Source organism: Asparagus officinalis, chromosome 3 (assembly GCF_001876935.1).
Source record: "Asparagus officinalis chromosome 3, Aspof.V1, whole genome shotgun sequence".
NCBI classification, from domain to species: Eukaryota; Viridiplantae; Streptophyta; class Magnoliopsida; order Asparagales; family Asparagaceae; genus Asparagus; species Asparagus officinalis.
Genome location: NC_033796.1, coordinates 39,889,543 through 39,912,344, shown reverse-complemented (window position 1 = coordinate 39,912,344; position 22,802 = coordinate 39,889,543). Strand labels below are relative to the sequence as shown.

The 22,802-nt window shown below is 37.7% G+C and overlaps 1 protein-coding gene across 1 annotated transcript in view; it reads left to right on the top strand.

Moving 5' to 3' along the window:
* Window positions 1–22,802, top strand: part of LOC109833891 (4-alpha-glucanotransferase, chloroplastic/amyloplastic) — a 45,572-nt gene that overhangs the window by 7,513 nt on the left and 15,257 nt on the right. The window contains exons 6-8 of the mRNA XM_020401743.1: window positions 12,703–12,839; window positions 12,921–13,079; window positions 13,156–13,232. Of these exons, the coding sequence (XP_020257332.1) occupies window positions 12,703–12,839; window positions 12,921–13,079; window positions 13,156–13,232 (373 nt within the window). The remainder of the gene's footprint in view (window positions 1–12,702; window positions 12,840–12,920; window positions 13,080–13,155; window positions 13,233–22,802) is intronic.

Genomic DNA, 22,802 nt, shown 5'->3' with positions numbered 1-22,802 from the left:
AAATTTTTTCGAGAAGATAGAAGTCATTAGGGATCAACGCAGTAAAATTTTCACCTAGAAGGTCAAATGTGTTGTGTGGTCATAATTTTCAAGCTCATCATAAGAGTGGCACCAACCATCTCAAAAGCCATTTGGAAAAATACAACAGGACGTAAGGAGGAATGTTTCAAGGAGACATCCGCCAATCTCTATTCTCTCAATCATCCACCTCCGGTAGCCTTGGTTCCTAGAGCTATGAGGCAGTGCCAGTTAAAGCTAGGAAATGTGTCATCAGATTTATTGTTCTTAAAAATCTTTTAAATTAGTAGAAGATGATGAATTTAAAGATAGGATTAGAGATGATTTTTCCTGTATTTCAAAAATTTTCTTGTTAATCTTGTCAATGTGATATTTTGAAATATTATCATAAGGAACAAACAAAAATAATTTCTTATTTTCAAGGTTTAAACTGTAAATTTTTTCTAACTTATGATATTGGACGTCTAAAGCACAAACTGGTTATTTATATATCACAACACACTGGATTGATGATACTTAGCAAATGTTTAAAAGAGTTATTTTTTTATTGCATCTGAAGATTCACATACTAGTGTTAATGTTGTAAATTTAATAATACAAGAAGTTTCTAAACTAGAAATTTAAAAAAAATATTTTTTCTTTCACTAGATAATGCAAGTAATAGTAATATAGCCGTAGATCATATTAAATCATCTTTGCTATTGCTATGTCATGATGATATTTTTCATATTAGATACACGTATCATATTTTAAATTTAATTATTCAGAAGTACATTTAATGAAATTAAACCTATGATAGAAAAAGTTAGGGTTATAGTTTATGCTCATAATGCTTCTGAACAAAGACTTAAAAAGATGGAAGTAATTTGGTAAAAAAAAGAAACCGAAGTCATTTCCAAAAGATGTTGACCGTAGGTGGAATTCCTCATATGCAATGTTCAATGTAGCTATACAGTATAAAGGAATTATAAATGATTTTATTGCTTTCTATGCTTCTAGTTCTAGCTCTGATAGTATGTATGGAATAATTGCTGACGAGTGGACAATTATATGTAGTGTAAAAAAGATGCTACAAGTTTTTTATAAACCTACTATGTTATTATCTGGTTGTTATTATCTAACTATTACTCAAGCTACTTTACAAGTTTTAGATATTCAATTTTTTTTACTAATTATCGATGAATAATTATTTTGGAAACATGATTTTTAAAATAGAAAGTAAATTTAATAAGTAATTTAGACCGATTTCTATTATTGATTCATGCTTGAAGGATATTGCCTTTTAAAATTTGTTAAATTCTTTATATGAGAATATGATAATAGACGTTGATGATGGTCAGACTGTTACTGCTCTTACTCATCATAACACTATTAATTATTATTTTTTAAAGATTATATGATGAGTATGCATGTAGATATGATGTAAGTACACCTCAACCTACATCTTCTACAAGTTCAAGACGGGGCAAATGTAAGATACTAAGATTTTTGATAGGCAGTCGATGATAGTGAGGCTAACTGGTAGTAGCCACGGATCTGAATCTGGATCATCATCAAGGTAAATTTTTAAAATTGAACAATATTTAGCCGTATTTTTAGTTAATTTTTAAAATAATAATTTTGGTATTTTGCAATGATGGAGAATATATGAAACAGTTTCATACCTATACTTTTCATTATGGTCGTGACTTACTAACAATGCAGGTTTCTATATTATCTTCGAAATCCGTCTTTAGCACATTAGGACGTTCGATCGACAATCACAAAATATTATTTAGATTTGTCTACCGTACATGTGGTAATGTGCCTATAAAATTAGTGGAGGTCCGAGAAGAGAACTCAAGGCATCGATCAGATAGCTAGTATTGAAGATAGATGGCAATAGGAGAAGGAGATAGAGAATATAAATTAGTTTGAAATTTTTATTTCCTAGCTGTAACTTTGTGATAACTTATTTTGGAAAGAGACGCAAGATATAGATGAGTAGGTGCCAACCTAGTTGTGATGTATTCATCTATTATGATGTAACGAATTTCAAAAAAAATTATAACTGTTAGTGATTAATAATAAAGATTTTATCATTTTAATTTCTATGATATTTGTATTTGCAAATTGTGTATTTATAAGTGATTAATAATATGGTTAAATTTTTGTCCAAATTTTCCATATCTTAATTACTCTTGAAATTTCTTTTTTTTGAAATAACTAAATTTTAAGCAACTTAAAAAAAAATCGGGTTGGCATTGAACCCGGGGCTGGCCCCGCTAGGTCCTGGTCTGGGCCACCCGTTTTGCACGGGCCGGACCCAGATTTTCGGGCCGGGCAGGACCGGTCCGAATGGACAAGTCTAAATTATAGGGTTATAATGCGAATATGGATAACAGATCGATACCCAATAATCGAATACTTGATCAAATACTTACCTAACTAATTTAACTCTCACCCTCAAGCTGGGGCATAGATATTAATCATGTCCAGCATGTTACATAAAGTAGAAAACACTTTAGGTGAAGCCGCCTTTGTGAGAATTCCTGCCAATTGTTCTAAAGGAATGAATAGAGTGTGAATCAAGTTTTTCATCACTGCATTCCTAACAAAATGACAATCAACCTAAATTTGCTTTGTTTTATCACGAAAAAAAGGATTCTTGGCAATGTAAATAGCAGATTGATTATCACAGTGCATAAGCATAAGTTTAGGCTGGACAAAACTAGGTCTAACGTTATTCCTTGGTCACATCATCTCACAAGCTTTATGCACCATCGCCCTATACTCAGCCTCTGCTCTAGATCGAGAAATCACATCATGTTTTCTCTAAGTTACTAGATTGTCTCCAACAAATGTGCAATACCCAGTAGTAGACTTCTTGTCTCCCTTATCTGCTACATAGCCTAATTTAGAATATGTGGAGATATATGCATTTTCACACTTGTTGTATACCAAGAGAGCTTTTCACATAAGCAAGACCCTCAAAGCAGCTCCCCAATGAACCTCTCTAGGCTTGTGCATGAATCGACTTAGAATCCCAATAACATAGGATATTTCGGGCAGTGTTTTCAAATGCGCGCGCCTCATTGCGCCTCATGCGTCTTACGATGCGGGGCGGTGGCGATGCGCCCCACATCTGATGCAGCAGCGCCTTTTGCGCCTCGCGTACATACGTACTTTGTGTAGGATGCATGTAGTGCATTTCCCCATATAGTTTTTTTTGTTAACATTTCAATCGAGTCTTTATACTTGATATTCCATATCCCAAAAAACAAAATAAATCCATTGGGCTTTTTTAATAACCTTCAATTGAGGACCATTACTAATCCTTAGTTTGGGTATAAGTCTTGATTTAACATTTGATTTGAAAATTTATGAAATTTGCTACTATGTTGGGTGTTAGCATTAGAAATTAAGGCAATATATTGTGATTTTGTAGCAAGATATTATTTATCATGATATTTTTTATGTAAATTCTAAAAATATGTTCTTTCATGCTTGATTACATATATTGAAATATTATGTGTGTGGTGTGCGCCTCGCATCACTCGGGCGCGCGCATCGCGTTACGCCTTGCGCATGTGCGCGTAAAGATGCTTTGCGCCTCGCATTGCGCCTCGCGCATTGAAAACACTGATTTCGGGTCTAGTGATTGTAAGTTATATTAGCTTTCCAATCAGGCTTTATATCTATTCGCAGAGCCATATGGCTGATACTTCATAGTATACACCCATCGACAACCATTAACCCATGCACCCATCGAAGTGGGGACTAAGTTCTAAGTTTTCCTAGAGACAAGTGTATCCATCTAATTTATAGCTTGTTTCTAGGTAGGAACTAACATTGCCTCTTCATGAAACCTGGGTATAGATTCGGTAGACAAAGATAGTAAATTAGCGGAAGGATGGGATGAGACAATCATAAGTGATAAAATTGAAGATAGGATAAGCTGTAGTAGATCATTTACCTTTTCTAAGGGCAATAGGAAGATCAAGATTAGAAAGAGTAGAAGATTGCTGATGGGTGTATCTATAGACTGTAGTTCGGCCGAGCATGAAGGAGGAACACATGCTTTCTGTCTTCGAGCATACAACTGTAATGATTTTTGTGCAAGTCTATCTTCTACTTCAGAAGTAAGCACTGATTGAGGCAGAGCAGTAGAAACTGGTGGAGGTCCTGTACTGGCTGATGAGAAAAAATATACATAATAAAAAAAGGTGACATTCACTGATATAATATATTTTTTAGACACTAGATTTTTAGACATTGGATTGTAATATCTATATCCCTTCTGAGTTTTAGAATACCCATAAAGACACAATAGATCTAGGAGATAGCTTATCAAGACTTGGACTCAAATCCTAACAAAGCCAGTGCAACTAAACACTCTAGGGATAACTGGAAATACACTCTTGTTAGGATAAAGACATGACAAAGGGATTTTTCCATTAGGGATATACGAGGACATCTTGTTAATTAAATAATATGCACACAAAACAACATCAAAGAATAAATATTTCAGAACATGTATATGAATAATTAGTGATCTAGCAACATCTAATATGTGTGTGTTTTCCTTTAGCAACACCATATTAAGGAGAAGTATGAGAAGATAAAGTCTGATAAAGAATGTTGTTACTGGCACAAGATCTAGACATCAGTTTTCATATACTCCAATGCATTATTAGTACGAAGAAAACGAATAGTACTAGAAAATTGATTTTTTTATTTCATTAGAAAAAGTTGAATTGCATTAGCAACTTCTGAGCTCTCTTTCTTTAAATATAGCGAGAGAAGTCATCCACAGAGATAATAAAATACCTAAATCCTTTCACTGAAGGAACTTGACACAGACACCAGACATCAGAGTGAATTAACTCAAAAGGAGAACTACTGCGTTTATTGACTCGATTTTGATAAGAAGCACCACGATGCTTTCCTAACTCATGACTCACATCCTAAAGAAGAAAAAGAGAACTCAATAGAAACCACCATTTGAAGTTTCTGAAGAGATGGATATTCCAGACACAGGTGTCACTGTAGAGGGGTATCAGATACTCCAGCAAAAAGTCCAGAAGGAGACACTCATTCAGATAGTAAATGCCCTCTCTCATCACCTGAACCAATCTTCATCCCAGTTTGTAGGTCCTAAAAAAGGTTATTTCATAGTTATTATTTTTTGTGAATTGGCTAAACAATAAGTGACTAACAAGAAATTTAGAAACACATCAGTTAGAGTCAAGGATGGAGTAACCTGAACCACCCTATCACTAAGTACAGGTGTAAAAGAACCATCAGCGATATGGATTGAAAGAAATTTATCTAAAAAAGATTGAGGAATGAAATTTTTTTTATACCTGTCATGCGGGATGAAGCTCCTAAATCTAATATCTATGGTATGTCTGAAGAGGTAATATAAACATTTTTGCCTGGAGAGGATGCATGAGTTGCTAAATGACTGCTTGAGTAGACTAAAGATTAGAGCTGCATGAATTGCTTATAGTCTACATGTGATATTTGAACAGTAGGAATTTCTTAAAAGGCTGCTGAGGAAGGAGAAGCTACACTATATTAGCAAGAGTGATAAAATCAGTAAACTATGCTCACTTAGGCTTGCCAAACTTTTGCTAGCACTTATCCGTTATGTTTTTATTCCTCTCACAATGAGTACATCTACATGGTCCTTTATCAAATTCATTTTTCCTACCACCATAAGAACCATGGCTTCCCCCTAAATCACGACCACGAGCACGACCACATCCTCTGCCATGTTCAATAACTATGGTAGACTGCTCAATAGATGGTGTAAAGGGTGCATCAGCTCCAATTAATTCTCGCATGACCCTGAAGAAGGTAAATATCAATGAGGGAACATTATCTCCTCTTAAAATTTGTACTCACACCTAATGTGCCAATGACGGATCCAAACCAGACAAAAACCTCGACACTGCTAGATCCTGACGATATCCCCTTAGTGTCCCTGGAGCAGCTAATGCATCTCTAACTCATCGATCAACCTCTTTTAACTTTCCATAGAACTTTGGTACAAATCCATCTCCTTGCTATAGAGAAGACAATCGCTTGTATATCTCATAAACTTTGGACACATTCTTCTCATTCACATATATCACCTTAAGCGTGTCCCACATTTCCTTAGCAGTAGATAAGAACATGACATTACTGCTGTCCTTTTTTTCCATATTGTTGAGAAGTCAAATCATAACACAATAATCTCCAGAAAGCTAGGTCTTACACTTAATCTGTAGAAGCAAGTGGATTTTTCAGAAAATGCTCCAATTTGTTATGAGAGTCGATAAAAATTCTAAATGATTGTGTCCATAACAAATAATTAGATCCATTTAGTTTTAAAATGGTTCTCAAAATAGTTTTGGGAGTAGATCTCTCCATAAAAATAAGAGGAATAGAAATGGTCGAAGAGCTCGTGATATTTGACATCTCAGCCATCTAAATATTGAGAAATCAGCATTTACAACTCAGATCTAATGAAATCAGCCACAAAAGCTAGCTAGAAATAAACCAAAATACCATAAATTAGCTAGAAAAAGCGTCAAATTAGCTAGAAATTAGAAAACAACAGGCAGAAATAAGAAATCAACCAGAACAATGTAACCTTATTAACTAAATTAATTACTAAAATATGTAAACATGACTTCATGTTCCTATAACAGGATTCTTTCTGTTCTCGGCCTCTCCCTTCATAATATGTCACACCAATGACTTAGCCATAACATTCTCGTCTTTATTAGCTTCTTTGATATGTCATCAAAACTCTTCTCCCCCTCACATCAACTAATTACTGACTTCCTATTTCTCTTCCTTAATAACTAATCATCTCCACATGGCCTTTTACTTCCCCCATGTCAAAGAAGTTAGAAAGGCGGTTATAGGAGATCTATAGAATAAAGTTTTTAGAAATCTTAATAACTAATCATCTCCACATGGCCTTTTACTTCCCCCATGTCAAAGAAGTTAGAAAGGCGGTTATAGGAGATCTATAGAATAAAGTTTTTAGAATCATTTATTTCTAAGTATCTAGGAGATCTTGTTAGTTATGAGGAAAGTAGTCCAGATACATTGAATTTGGAATGCATTGTGGTTATAAATATCCTCTTTGGGGTTTGGGCTTCTCTTATTGATATCAAAAAAATCCTCCTCTCTAATTTCCATATGGTATTTAGAGAACTCAGGTTCAAATCTCACTAGTTATGAATTTGCATGATCTCAGGTTTCGGCCCATAAAAAGGCATTCAACCTGGGGAGACGTGTTAGAATTAATATAAAATATAATCCTCAACACTCACCATAACCTTTTGTTAAATTCTTCTTCTCTATACCCTGACTTGCCACTACTGCCATCACCACCTTTTACCCAGCTACTGCCACTTCCACTACCACTTTCCTATGCCACTGTCACCCTACCATCTTCTCTCTACTAAAGACCTACTTAAAACCACACAAACCTCTATCAGGCTGTCACCCTTGCTGCCACCACAACTCCCAGATGCTCTAAACAGCCCTCTAACAACTTTCCATCAGCAACCCTGTAGCCTCTTCAGGCCTCAACCCGCCTCTGACATGTAGTCCTATCAGCCACAACCCTAGCAGCCCTCAACTCTGCCCGCAGGCTTTCCTCTGCCATGTAGCCTTGCTGCTAACCTGAATCCAACCCTCACCAGCATTCCAGCAGCCCAAACCACATCAAACAGATCCCAACAGATCTCACGAAACCTAAAACAGATCTCAAACTGACCTTAAACAGCCAAATACAATCTCAACCCACTTCAAACTGAGCCAAACTATTATACCCAAGCCTCAGATCCGACCCCCTCCCAAATTCTAGACCCTAGTTATCCTCCATCCTTCTCTGACTTCTTCATTTAACAGACTTAACTGCCCCTCTTAGTTCCATCTCAGTTCACAGATCTTGCCAATGAGCACTATATCTATCTTTGTTTCTAGATTCTCCGCTCCATCGACATGAGCACTGCATTCGCCTTCAATCTCATTGACGATGCCAATTGTCTCTTATGAGCATCACAATGATTTGCTAGATGTGGTGATTCTCTGTCTCAACATCACAGATCTTATTTAGGTCAACTCGCAAGTACTTCTATCATTGGTGGTCATCTCCTTTTGTTCTTGTTCCCATGGTGAATTCTTCCTCTACTTTCACAGCAACTTCCTACTCTTCTACATCGACTATGGCACCATCAAATATGACTATGTCCTCTCAGGTCATCCTTTCCATTGAAGAATATCGAGCCTTCCGACAGTTGCTATCTAAACCCTCTGGTATCTCAGTTCAATTATGTGATGTTTGTCATGATCATCTCATCGGTAGATTATAGATTCAAGTGCTTCTGAACACGTCTCCTTTAACTCTTTCATCGCTCTCCACTTGATAACTCTGATGTGTGTGTTGCTAATGGTTTACCTGTCGATGTTGAAGGCGGAGAAAATATTACCCTCACATCTAATCCTTCACTCAAATCTGTATTATGGGTTCCTACTTTTCCTAGTAGTATCTTCTCTATTCACAAAGTTTGTAAATACTTAAATTGTTTAGTGACATTCCTCCCTTCTCACTGTTTTTTTCAGGATATTGCGACAAGAAAAGTGATTAGAGCTGGTCGTGAATAACATGGCTTATATCTTTTGGATAGTCCATATTCGATTTCTGCCCTTAGTTATTGCACAGATCCTGTATTGTGCCATCTACATATGGGGCATCCTTGCTCAATTACTCTTCCACATTTAGTACCTAAGTGTGAGTCTACTTTTAATTTCTCGTGTGAGTCATGTGAGTTTGGTTTCCCTAAACTTGTCAATAAACTAGTAAAACTTTATTTTATTTGATTCACTCTGATGTCTGGGGTCCAGTGAGCTTTCCTTCTTTTAATAAATATCGCTACTTTGCTACATGTATTGATGATTTTTCTCGAATGACATGTCTTTTTCCATTAAAAGATCATTTTGAATTGTTTGATGTATTCACTATATTTTTTAATGAAATAAAACTATATTTGGTACTACTATTAAACAAATTCGTTCTGACAGTGCTAAAGAATATATGAGTAGTGAGTTTCAAAACTTTTTCTTCATACATGGGATTATTCACCGGACTTTATTTGTCTACACTCCACAACAAAATGGAGTGGACATGAACTAACACTTGCTTAACACTGCTAGATTTTTAATGGTTGAAATGAAAGTTCCAAATTTTTATTGGATTTTTGTTGTACTCACTACTTATTTTTTAATCAATTTTATGTTGAATTTTGTTCTTGACCATTCCTCACCCTTTAGCGTTGTCCTTCCGTGTCGAGAGGCCTTTCCTATTTCACCATGTGTCTTTGGTTGTACATGTTTTGTCCAGACTCTAGGACCTGACAATGATAAATTAGATCCCATGGCCATTATGTGTTTCTCGATTATTCACGATTATCAAAAGGGTACTTTTGCTATTCTCCCAATAGTAAGCAAGTGTTTACTTCAGATGATGTGTCATTTTTTGAAATAAAACCTTTCTTTCAATCAAAAATTTCTTATGATCAAACTTCTTTAGATTTACTAAGGGTCATTGTTGAGAGCTTAGATTTTCCACCCGAGAAACCAATATAGGTTTGTATATAAAAGCGAAAGGGTATAATCGACAACACTATCAAAGATATTATTTCTATTGTTCCTTTAGGCACATCACATTCCTTGATTAGTAATACCCCTGAGACAATTGATATTCCTACTGCTATTCATAAAGCAAAATGTTCTTGCACTCACCATCCTATTATAAAGTTTGTTTTCCTCTCGTAAACTGAACAGATCCTTTGGCACTTTTACCTTGTTAGATTTCATTTATGTACTCGAACATATTCAAGTAGCTCTCAAGCATCCTGGTTGGAAAGCAACGATGGAAGATAAGATGCAAGCTTTTCAGTAAAATCATACCTGGCAGTTGGTCTCCTACCTACTGGTAAAATAGTTAGTTGTCGTTGGGTGTTCACCGTGAAGTACAATCAGATGGTACTGTTGAACATCTTAGCTAAGGGCTACTCTCAGCAATATAGAGTTGTTACCGAGGTCTTTTTACTTATTGGCAAGCTCATCTCAATTCGGTTATTCATCTTTGTTGCATCCAGTTGATGACATGACCATCCAGTTGATCATGGTCACGTCATCAACTGGATGTCAAGAATGCATTTCTTAATGGGGATCTAAGCAAGGTAGTATATATGCAACAACCACCTGGTTTTGAGCGACAACGAGAGAATTTGGTGTGTTCGCTCAAAAAGTCACTTTACGGGCTTAAGCATTCTCCTCGAGCTTTGTTTGAGAAGTTAAGAAAAGTTGTCTACTCTTATGGATTTTCAAAAAGTAAGGCAGATCATTCTATTTTCACCAAAAAGAGAAGCAGGGGTATTGTGATTCTACTAGTATATGTAGATGACATTATCATCACTGTAGTGACTCACAGGGTATTGCAGACATCAAGCAACAACTATCACATGTTTTTCATACAAATGATCTTGGCCCACTTTGTTAATTTCTTGCTATTGAGGTCGCTCGCAATAAGGATGATATCTTCCTTTTACAAAAAGACACGCCTATGAACCCTAATATTAGGCTATCTCCTTTCACAACTGATCCTCCATTTTCTAATCTAGGGCAGTACCGAAGACTTGTTGGAAAACTAATATTCTTATTAGTGACTAGACCATATATTGCATATGCAGTTAGCAAGGCAGTCAATTCATGCATGCACCTGCCATCACTCATTGTGAAGCAGTTATCTGCATTCTATAATATCTCAAGAAAGCACCACGTCAATGCTTCTCTTCAAACTTGGCGATTCTTTGAGCCTACGAGGATATTCAGATACTGATTGGAAAAGATCTGCTAATGATAGAATGTTCACTAGTGAATATTTTGTATTCCTTGAAAGAAAATTAGTATCATGGAAGAGCAAGAAACAATCAGTTGTTGCTCGTTCCAGTATAGAGGCTGAGTACAAAGCTATTTGGCACCTTGTTTCCAAGATCCTATGGTTGCGATCCCTTCTATGAGATGTAGACATTCATATATCATCTCCCATTCCTCTCCATTGTGACAATCAGGTTGCCCTATAAATTACTGAGGATTCAGTGTTCTACAAATGTGCCAAACATAATGAAGTTGACTGTCATTTTGTACGTAATGAATGAGTGAAGAAAGTGATTTCTTTCTCTTGTGTTTGAAGTAATAAGCAGCTTATTCATATCCTCAAAACAGCATTGCCTCCAAAACTTTTTCACACATTTATGGGCAAGCTTGGCTTCGAAAATATCTACGCTCTACCTTGAAGGGGAGCGTCAAAGAAGTTAGAAAGGAGGTTATAGGAGATCTATAGAATCAACTTGTTAGAATCATTTGTTTCTAAGTATCTAGGGATTTTGTTAGTTATGAGAAAAGTAGTCCAGATACATTGAATCCGAAATGCATTGTAATTATAGATAGCCTCTTTGAGCTTCTCTTATTGATATCAATAAATCCTCCTCTCTGATTTCCACACCCCACAAATTCACCTCCACTGCCTTTTCTTGTTGACACTAGTCAACACTCCTTATCTCATCACTTTGCAGCCATCATGTTCAAGCATCTAGCCCTCATCTCCTCTCTGTTCCCAGCCAGAGCCAGCATCCACAAAGGCAGGTGGCCATTGAAGTTGACACCACCTTTCACTCTGGGATTAGCACACTTGTCTTTTGCAATATAAGTACAAATCACCCGTTTAATTTAGGTTTTCTTGCTCTATAGCAGCAAGTAATCTAGTCAGAAAAGGATGAAATTTTCTAAAAGTTGGACTCAAGCAAATTTCACTGGCTAAATGATATTGTAAGAATTGCATTGAGACGGAATTTGTCGTGTGAAAACATTCTTGTGCATCGTTAGTAGATAGGAGCCTTGGAAAATCTATCCAACTTCAATTAAGTTGGATTAGCTATGGATTTGTGGTACTTGGCTAGACCACTCGTGAGTTTTTTTTCAATGTCAATGTCAAATTGGACAGCTAAATTAGAGCATGGTAAAGTATTCATATAACTTGTTCCGAAAGTTCATAATATACGAACTAACTTAGTCATGTTCTTAACACTGATATAATACTTATTCCGTTTGGACTATGAATGCTGATGAGGGCTCAGTGGACACTTTTCACTCTTGAAAGCTACCCGCTTTGACTATCTTTTTGCCTGTAACTCTTCGTTTAATTATGTAACATTAGCCTAGAAGAATCAAGACCAACTAATAAACAACACATGTATATGGGGATATTAATGGGATGCTAGATTAGAAGCAGTGGGTGTCAAGACGGAAAAGATGTCGCTGAAATTGGCATATGCAGGATTTGGGGATGGCTTTTTTTTGGGCTTGGGGTGGGGATTGATGTGGAAGCTGGAGAGCTTATTGGTTATTTAGCCTTCTATATATGTGGGATTGAAAAGAAAATTTCTCCAAATTTCCTTTTTTTTCCTTTAGCTCTTTTTCTCTATTATTTGACTTGACACACTCTCTAACATGACTGATGGTTCTAAATCCCCAAGCCTTCACCATGGCTAATTGGTCTTCTTGTTTAAAAACTTTGACCTGTCATTTCCTGGTCTTTAGTGGCTCTTAATTATCAGGTGATTTTTGTCTATCTAGGTTGGCTTGAAGACGCTGCACTTTTTGCAGCTATTGACCATAGCATTGATTCATTTTCCTGGAGTGAGTGGCCTGAATGTCTGAAAAACCGCCATCTTGGAGCTTTGGAAGACATGTATCAAAGCCATAAGGATTATGTATGCACCTTACGAAAATTTTGGGTGCCTGGTTGTCAATTCAGGGATTTATCTAAATGTGCCTTGACTTTCATGATGCAGATAGATACATTTACCGCCCAACAATTTTTGTTTCAGAAGCAATGGCAGAAAGTTCGCAATTATGCACAAAATATGGGAATTAAGATTATGGGTGATATGCCTATTTATGTAGGTCATCACAGTGCAGATGTGTGGGCAAACAAGAGATCATTTATGCTGGTGAGAGATTTTTACATTGGAAAAATGGCTTTAAAAAGTTATACAGTTGCTGTAGGCTCCGTTTTTTGGAGTGCAGGATAGGAGTGGCTTTCCCATTCTTGTTAGCGGTGTCCCCCCTGATGCCTTCAGTGAAACTGGTCAGCTATGGGGCAGGTTGGTAATCAAATACTTAAGATCACACATCCACCGAATTATTTATTTATTTCCTTTAGTTTATTCTTGTCTTCCTTTCTTTTCTTTTTAAACATTGAAGGAATTACTAAATTAATCAGCTGATTCTAGGCAATTTAAGGCATAATACAGTATAATTCCTACCAATAGAACAAGCTTTCTGCATGATATTTCTTTCGACAAAATACACACATGTGAATACGAAAAACAAATATCCATACCTTATATTTATTATTATTTTGTTTTTTATCAAGGATAGTTAAAATGTCAACTATGCGGAGCTTATATAGACATCCCAAGCTGGGTTTAAGGTTAGGGCACCACCTGAGCTTGTATTACGCTCAGCGGCAATGTCCAAGCTTGATTGAGGAGCCGTTGATCTTGTCAAGGCATGTTGTGGCTGGCTTGTTATATATCTAGCCAGCTCAAATCCTCTAGCTTGCGCTGTTTATTTCTATCAAGAATGAAGACAGGTGTACCTTGAGTTCCATAGTCAATATTAATTTTAATTTTAATTCTTAAAAAAAACACAAAAAAAGCAGAGTTCACCAGGATTACTAGAGTGCACCGCATGAGGTAGACAGAATAATCAGCATCATCTTGCACTTGGCTTTTTAACTGTCTGACGATTTCAAAGTGAGGTAGCTTTCTAAAGTAAGAGACTAGAGTTGTGGTTTCATTTTTGTTTTTATATTTCTGGTAAAGCTTAAAAGTAAAGAAAACACCAATATTAGCAGGGTGTAAGCTGACTGGCTTGGTTACTAAATGTGTTCAAGTAATTCTCTCTAGTCGAGCTGAGTATACATTAAATTAACTATGTTGAAAGGGGTTTCCGATCAGTGTTAAAAGGAAGCTGTACTTCTGTCAGCTAGATGGCATTCCAGACCAAATGATAAGAGCCACCAAATGATAAGAGCCTGTCTTGTCCAATGATACTTTTGAAACAGTTCATCAGTAGTGAGTTGAAACTGAGAAAGATCTTCCAAATATTGTAGCTGGATGTATGAAGCTTTTGTGATGTAGATAAAGTTGGGGATTCGAAACAATCAATCGAACCCGTGCCCTTCCGGATCTTGTGCTAAGAGTTTAGCAAGTAGGAAAATCATTGCAAATAAAAGAAAAATTGCAGGAAAGATAAACAAGAAAGAACACACCATATTTAACGTGATCCGGCATCGTGCCTACGTCTTCGGGAGTCACACCACACAATTTTTTTGATTAATTGAAGAAGATTACAATGCCCACAAATATGTTTTTATCTTTTTGAGATCTCTCTTAAAGAATCTTTTCAAAACCCTATTTTTCACGTGTTCTCATAACCCTAAAATCATTTAGGTATATATATAGGATCCTAGCCCAAAACGGTTTCCCAAACAGTTTAGGAAACTGGAAATCCCGTTCCTCGTCGATCGGGTCATGTGCTTCGGTTGACCTGCCAGAATGTCAATTTCTGCAGGGTTTTGGTGCATGTTTTCAGTCGATCGGATCAAGGCCCTCGTTCAACCGACCAGAGCTTTAATTTATGCCTGTTTTCTTGCAGGCGTCACGGTCGATCAGACCAGGTCCGTCGGTTGACCGACCCACGTTTTTCCTATTTTCTTCGTTCGTTTGATTTCAGGTTTGGGTTTCCACACCCGAGATAGACAATCTCCCACTTGGAGATCAAACCGTCATCAACGAGCTCTCCCGAACTCCTGTCATCTTTGCAAGCATCTTCTCCTCACCGAAAAAAAAATCCATTCTTCAATCATCATCATCTCGGTGATCTCGTCATTCCTCCTAGTGTGGCTCCACCTTCATCTTCTACGCGTGAAGGTCAACTGAAGTTGTGCACAACTCCACTTTGTCGATAGTCACTGTTTTCGTCAACATATCCGTATGATTTTGGCTCTTCAAAATCTTCTCCAATCGTAACTTACCGTTCTTAATCAGCGAGCGTAAGAAGTAGTATCGTACGTCAATGTGCTTCGTTCTGACATGATATACTGGATTCTTGGTAAGGTGTATAACACTCTGGCTATCACAATAGAAAACATCGTGCCCCTGTTTTAAATCTAATTTTTTCAGACACCCGGTCAACCAAATCATCTCCTTGCTGGCTTCAGTCACTGTGACATACTTTGCCTCAGTCGTGGATAATGTTACTATCTTCTGCAAATGTGAGACTCAACTCACTGCTGTCGACGCTAAGATATAAACATACCCCATGATGCTTCGCCTCGTATCATGATCACCGATGAAATCTGCATCCATATATCTCCGTAGTACCAACTCTTTCCTCCTGAAACACAATGACATATCCGTAGTCCCTCTCAAATAACATAATATCCACTTCATGGCTTTCTAATGCTGCTTTTCTGGATTGCTTGCAAACCTACTCACAACTCTCACTGCATGAGCGATATCCGGTCTTATGCAAACCATCGCGTACATAAGACTATTAATGGCTGATGAATGATACTTTGCTCATGTCCTTCTTCGCATCTGTCTTGGGTGATTACTCCTCAGATAACTTGAATTGACTTTCAAGGGACGTGCCGACGGGCTTAGCATTCTTCATGTTGAATCTTTGAAGTACCTTCTCGATGTATTCAGCTTGACTCAATTTTAACGTCCCTTCAGCTCTATCTCGACTGATTCGCATCCTAAGAATTTGCTTTGTTACATTCAGATCATTCATAGCAAACTCCTTCGTCAATTGCTTTTTTAATTTGTTTTTTCTCTAAACACGGTCCTGCAACTAACATGTCAACATACAATAATAATACGATATAGCAGGATGATCTGAATTGCATCTTCTATAGCCATTGCTCTGCATGAAGTTATCAAACTTCTTGTATCACTGTCTCGGAGCCTGTTTTAATCCGTACAAGCTCTTCTTGAGCTTACACACCATCTCTTTCTTTTCTTCTTTAATGAAGCCAACAGATTACTTCATATAGATTTCATCCAAGTTACCATGAAGAAAGGTAGTCTTCACATCTAACAGTTCAAGGTAGAGATCTTCTGTAGCTACTAAGCTCAACACCATTCTGATGGTTGTAAGCTTTATAATAGGAAAAAGTATCTCCGTATAATCCATTTTTTCCCGCTGTTGGGACCTCTTCACGACTAATCTGACCTTGTATCTCTTACTTCCATTACTCTCCTGTTTGATCTGGTAGACTCATTTGTTATGTAAGGCTTTCTTCTGTGTAAATAGTTGGGCTAACTCTCACGTCTTATTAGTGTGTAGAGAATCCATCTCTTCTTGCATCGCATGCTACCATTGCTGAGATTCACTCACTTACATAGCCTCCTCATAGCACTTTGGTTCTCCCTATCTGTCAAAAGTAAGTAATCGAGTGATGAGAGATATTTGAGATTTGGTTTGGGTACCCTGGATGACCTCCTAAGCTTCACGTTCTGGGTAGTAGTCTCTGCATATGGAGTCTCCTTCGTTCTTCAGTCAGAACTAACGTTGTTTCCCCCATCTGAAAGTTTCTCTAAATCTATGTACTCAGATCCACCTGCATCAGTAGTGCTGCTCTCACTGTTTTGGCATTATCTCTGTCCTTGTACATCATCTCATTGAATATCACATCTTTGCTCCTGATGATTTTCTAGTTCTCATCCCAAAGATGATACCCGAACTCATCAATATCGTATTCAATGAATGTACATTTCTGTGACTTAGTTTCTAGTTTGTCCCTGACATGGTCACTAATATGAACATATGCCGCGCAGTCAAATACTCGCAAATGTGAGAGATTAACCTTTTTGTCACTTCAAACCTCTTTTGGAATCTCAAAATCCAATGGAAGTGATGGTCTATGATTAATCAGATAAAGCTGTCGTATGCATCGTGTCTGTCCAAAACGTCTTAGGTAGACCTGCATGTAAACATATGTTCCTCGCTTGTTTTGTCAATGTTCTGTTTATTCTCTGTGCAACTTCATTCTGTTGCGACTTCCCTGGAGTACTCTCCAAACGAATCCCATTTAGAGCATAAAACCTCTTGAACTCCTCCAACTTGTATTCTCCATCGTTGTTTGATCTCAAACACTTCACTTTCAGATCTGTCTCGTTCTCAACCAAGGCTTTCCACTTCGAAGATCTCGAACACCTCTGACTTGTGCTTCATGAAGTATACTCACACCTTCCTCGATGATCATTGATAAAAGTGATATAGTACACCGAACCGCCAAGTGAAGACACGCTAGCTGGATCCCATGCATCTGTATGAACAAGCTCTAGCTTTTGAGCCTTTAGTGATTTTCCACTCTTCTGAAAGCTGACCCTCTTCTGCTTCCCGTAGATGCAATTCTCGCAAACACCAACTTCTACTGAATCGATGCCGGTTAGCTTTTCCTGTGAGTGAAGAATCTTCATACCCTTCTCGCTCATGTGTTCCAAGCTGTTGTGTCATAGATCTGCACTCTCCTTGTCAGTTATAATTATGAGGGTGTCACTCACATGTGAAGTAAGGTAGAGTGTTTCGGTTTTGTTACCACGGGCAACCACTATAGTACCATTGAAGATTTTCCACGAATCCTCGGTGAATGTTGAAACATAGCCTTCTGCTCCAAGCTGACCAACCGAAACAAGATTTATCTTCAGTTTCGGTACGTGTCTGATATTTTTTAGATTCCACTTAGAGCCCTTCATCTGAATCTGCATGTCGCCTCTTCCAACAATATTGCAAGGCTCGTTGTTCCCCAAGTACATTTTCTCAAAGTCCCCTGCTACATAGTTTTGAAGAAGTTTCCTAGTAACAGTGGCGTGGAAAGAGGTTCCTGAGTCAACAACCCAAGAATCAGAATCGTTGTCCATAGCAAGGATCAATACATCTTGCACGATGTGAGCCTCCTGCTCGTTTGCATCCTTTTTTGACGCTTTGCAGACTGAAGACATATGACCCTCCTGGCCGTACTTTTAATATTTTCCTTTGATAGGCCTAACCTTTGAGTTCGACCTCTTTTTTTTTTGACTTCGATCGATTTCTATTCTGGTTTTCCTTCTTCTGGCTTCGGCCTTTCTGCTTGAGATTTAGAGCTGAACCTGAACCTTCTGATTCGAACGATTTTCTTCTAACCTTCTCGGATAGAATCATGCTAACAACCTTGCTCAGCTTTAACTTCTTCTTTCCCGTCGAATTACTAATTGGGTCACACAACCTGCCAAACTATCCGATAACTGCGATAGAATTAATAGGGCCTGCACTTCGTCATCAAATATGATATTTACGGAGATAAGTTGATCAACAATCGTGTTGAACTCGCTGAGGTGCATCGTGAAGGAGCATCCTTCTGCCATCTTGAGGTTAAAGAGCGTTTTGATGAGATGCATCTTGTTTGTAGCTGACGGTTGCTCGTATATCTTCGCGAGCGTTTCTATAAGTCACACCGTCGTCTTCTCCTTCAATATATTATGGGTAACCGATTTGGTAAGCGATAACCGGATTTGCCCTAAAATCTTCCTATGTAGTATTTCCCACTCCTCGTCTGATTCCTCATTCTTTCCCTTAGCCTTACTCATCAACGGACGGTAAAGATTCTTCTGGTACAGATAGATCTTCATATGCGACTTCTGGTAGGCGAAGTCTAACCCATCAAATTTCTCAATCTTTGATTTGCTTTTCTCTGCCATGGTTCTCACACAAATCTTCTGAACGAAGCTCTGATATCAGTTGTTGAGGATTCAAAACAATCAATCGAACCGGTGCCCTATGAAGCACAGATTCGCCCCCGGAGGTCACGAATCCTTGTCCGACCCGAATCGGACACGGATTCATGCACGACATGTGTCGGACACGGTTGATCCGTGACCGTGTCCGACACGGGTCAACGGTCCAACCAGGGGGACACGGTCAAGGGCAGTTAGGACACGGCTTGGATTTGCCGAACAAAAAGAAAAAAGAATCACTGAAAGACAAAACTTATAACCGAAACCCAAACCCAAAGCTAAACCTTAATATTTTCACTCACCGGAGTCCCGACGCCGCCATCGATCTCGTCTTCTCTCAAATCTCGTCGCTTGTCCTCGTCCATCGATCTCGTCTTCTCTCAGATCCCGTCGCTCGTCATCGATCTCGGCTCCACTCGTCGCTCCTAGGTCAGATCTCTAACTCATCGATCTCGTCTTCTCTCTCTCTCTCTCTGAGTCTCTCTCTTGATCTCTTTATCTCTCTCTCTCGATCTCTTCATCTCTCTCAAACTCTGAGTCTCTCTCCGATTCTCTTTCTCTCTCTCTCTCTCTCAATATCTCCGTCTCTCTCTCTCAATATCTCCGTCTCTCTCTCTCAATCTCTTCGTCTCTCTCAAACTTTGAGTCTCTCTCTCTCTCTCCGATTCTCTTTCTCTTTCTCTCTTAATATCTCTGTCTCTCTCTCTCTCAATATCTCAGTCTCTCTCAATCTCTGAGTCTCTCTCTCTCTTCACTTATTTTGTTATAAGACTTACCTTTTTTTTGTTTATGCAGCTTTGTGCTACTGCTGCAACTGAGCAAGTCACTTCATTTGGTATTTTATTTTTTTTCAATTTTAGTTTCAATTTTAGTTTCAATTTTTTAACATATGAATATTTTTTTCAATTTCAATTTTAGTTTTTAACACAAATGAATTATTAACATTACACAATTTTTTTCAATTTCAATTTTAGTTTTTAACACAAATGAATTATTAACATTACACAAATGAATTATGAATATTAACATTTCAATTTGTTATGGTTTTTAACACAAATGAATTATTAACATTACACAAATGAATTATGAATATTAACATTTCAATTTGTTATGACAATGATGATGAAGTTTGGTTAATTCTGATTATTTGATAGTCAATAATTATATTACGTTCACACCTTTGTATTTATCACATAAGTTAATAAGAGTTAGAATTTATTCTCTCTTTTTTATATGTCATGACACCAAGTAAAACAAGAACCGCATCCTAATTAGAAAATAGGAATACAATATGAATATACATATTTAATAAATGAGTTATGGATATTTATTTTGATAGCTGTGTTGAAAATTTTGATTGATCCTACATCCTTGCTCGTTGCTACTTAACTCTTAAGTACAATCTGTAAAAAGAATAACAAAGTCAGTGAACAACAACTTATTAATTAGTATAATTAGAAAAAAGAGCTTAAAATAGTAATTAACATGCTAACTAATAAATTATGAACATGTAAATATTTAATTGTTAATCACTTAATTCTTACTTAAAAAATATATTTCATATTTTAAATGAAAATACATATTTCTTGCATTGTAATTTGTGGGAACTTATAAACTTCTATATGTTATGCATGCTAATAGCTCATATTATTATCATAAATCTGATGGAGAAAGTTACTCATTTATACTAAATCGAGATTTTCGTATTACTATATATGTTATGGTTTAATATTTAGTTAGTACTTGTTCCTTGTTGTTTATAGCAATGGAAGCAGAAAGTAGTTCTGGTGCACAGTCTGTTCAAGATGATCACACTTCTTTGTGGAAGTATGTCACGAAGTTGGAGAAGATTGGTAAAGGAGGGGGGAATTGGCAGTGGATGTGTAGTTACTGTCATGAAATATTTACATCCTTCCACTCAAGGGTTAAAGCTCATTTAATGCGGATTAGTGGGCAAGGAATTAAAATGTGCAAAGGTGTTAAGCCACACAATATGAGAGACATGCAAACTGATATGGATCAAGCAAAAGTAAGGTAGAGGGCTTCTATGCCTAGGATAGTGATGCTGTCAGGTTCTTCAACTTCAAGTGCAGCATCAGGAAGTCAAAGCATGCCTTCTCGTCCAAGTGAGCCAAAGAGGAGGGGAGCCATTACCGTTGAACATGCCTTCAATACAGGGGCAATAGATGAATTAGATTCAATCATTGCAAAGATGTTTTATACCGATGGGCTGTCATTTAATTTGACAAGAAATTCATATTTCTCCAGAGCTTTCACATATGCCGCAAGCAATCCAATTGCCGGTTACAAGCCTCCGGGTTATAATTTTTTGAGGATCACTCTTTTGCAATGTGAGGAGGCTCACATAGAGGTTGTTAGAGCTTATTAGGGGCACATGGAAACAGAATAGGATCTCTATTTGCAGTGATGGTTGGGCAAATGCACAGAGGACACTGATAAATTTCATTGCGGTCTCAGAAAACGGGCTAATGAGGGAGAGCAGAAGAATAGATATTTCATTGCACAGAAGCTTGAAGATTGCATTAGAGATGTTGGTCTCAAAATGTGATCCAAATCATTATTGATAATGTTTCGGCATGCAAGGCCGCAGGTGTAATACCCCAACCCTTGAGAGGGTGATGTGATTAGTATTGATAGATTTGATTGGAATACTCATACCACCAAGATGCATCTTCTTTTCGGGAACCCAACTCTTAGAAACTCCAAAGTTAAGCGTGCTTGGCCTGGAGAAATTCTATGATGGGTGACCCTCTGGGAAGTTTTCCAGGGAACGCGTGAGTGAGGACAAAACGTGTTAAAAAGACATGTGGTGGTTTGTGAGGCCAGTCCATCAGATCTAGTAGCGTACCGATTCCGGGATTCCGGGACGGGGCGTTACAAATGGTATCAGAGCCAAGCCAACCGGAATTATGAGAGCTAAGTGCTATGCGGCGCAAAGTGCTACGTTAAGAGGGCGGGAGCCACCTCTTGAGGTCGTAGGAGCCACCTCTAGAATCTCACACGGATGGTACGGTCTTGGATGATATGATTTGGCACAACGAGGACGTTGTGAGTTTAAGTGGGGGAGTTTGTAATACCCCAACCCTTGAGAGGGTGATGTGATTAGTATTGATAGATTTGATTGGAATACTCATACCACCAAGATGCATCTTCTTTTCGGGAATCCAACTTTTAGAAACTCTAAAGTTAAGCGTGCTTAGCCTGAAAAAATTCTAGGATGAGTGACCCCCTGGGAAGTTTTCCAGGGAGCACTTGAGTGAGGACAAAAACGTGTTGAAAAGATATGTGGTGGTTTGTGAGGTCAGTCCATCAGATCTAATAACGTACCGACTCCAGGATTCCGGGGCGGGGCGTTACAGCAGGGGCAGTTATGGAGGGTAAATTTTCACACATCTTCTGGACTCTATGTGTTCTTCACACCCTCAATCTAGCCCTTAAGAATATCTATGCTGCGAAGAATACAGAGGCTAATGTAATTGCTTATGCAGAGTGCAGCTGGATTACAGAGGTATCTGATGATGCTTTGATGATTAAGAACTTCATTATGTATCACTCAATGAGGCTGGCTATGTTCAATAAGCATTTGAAAATGAAGCTTCTTTCAATTGCTGATACGCGATTTGCTTCATAGATCATCATGCTAAAGAGGTTCACGGTGATCAAGAGAAGCCTTCAAGATATGGTTCTTAGCGACCGGTGGAGCTTGTACAGAGATGATGATGTGGGAAAAGCACAATTTGTTAAGGAGAAAGTGCTTGATGATTTGTGGTGGGATAGGGTGGATTATATTATTGCTTTCACTGCTCCTATATATGATATGATCTAGCTCATCGATACCGACAAACTCAGCCTTCATTTGGTATATGA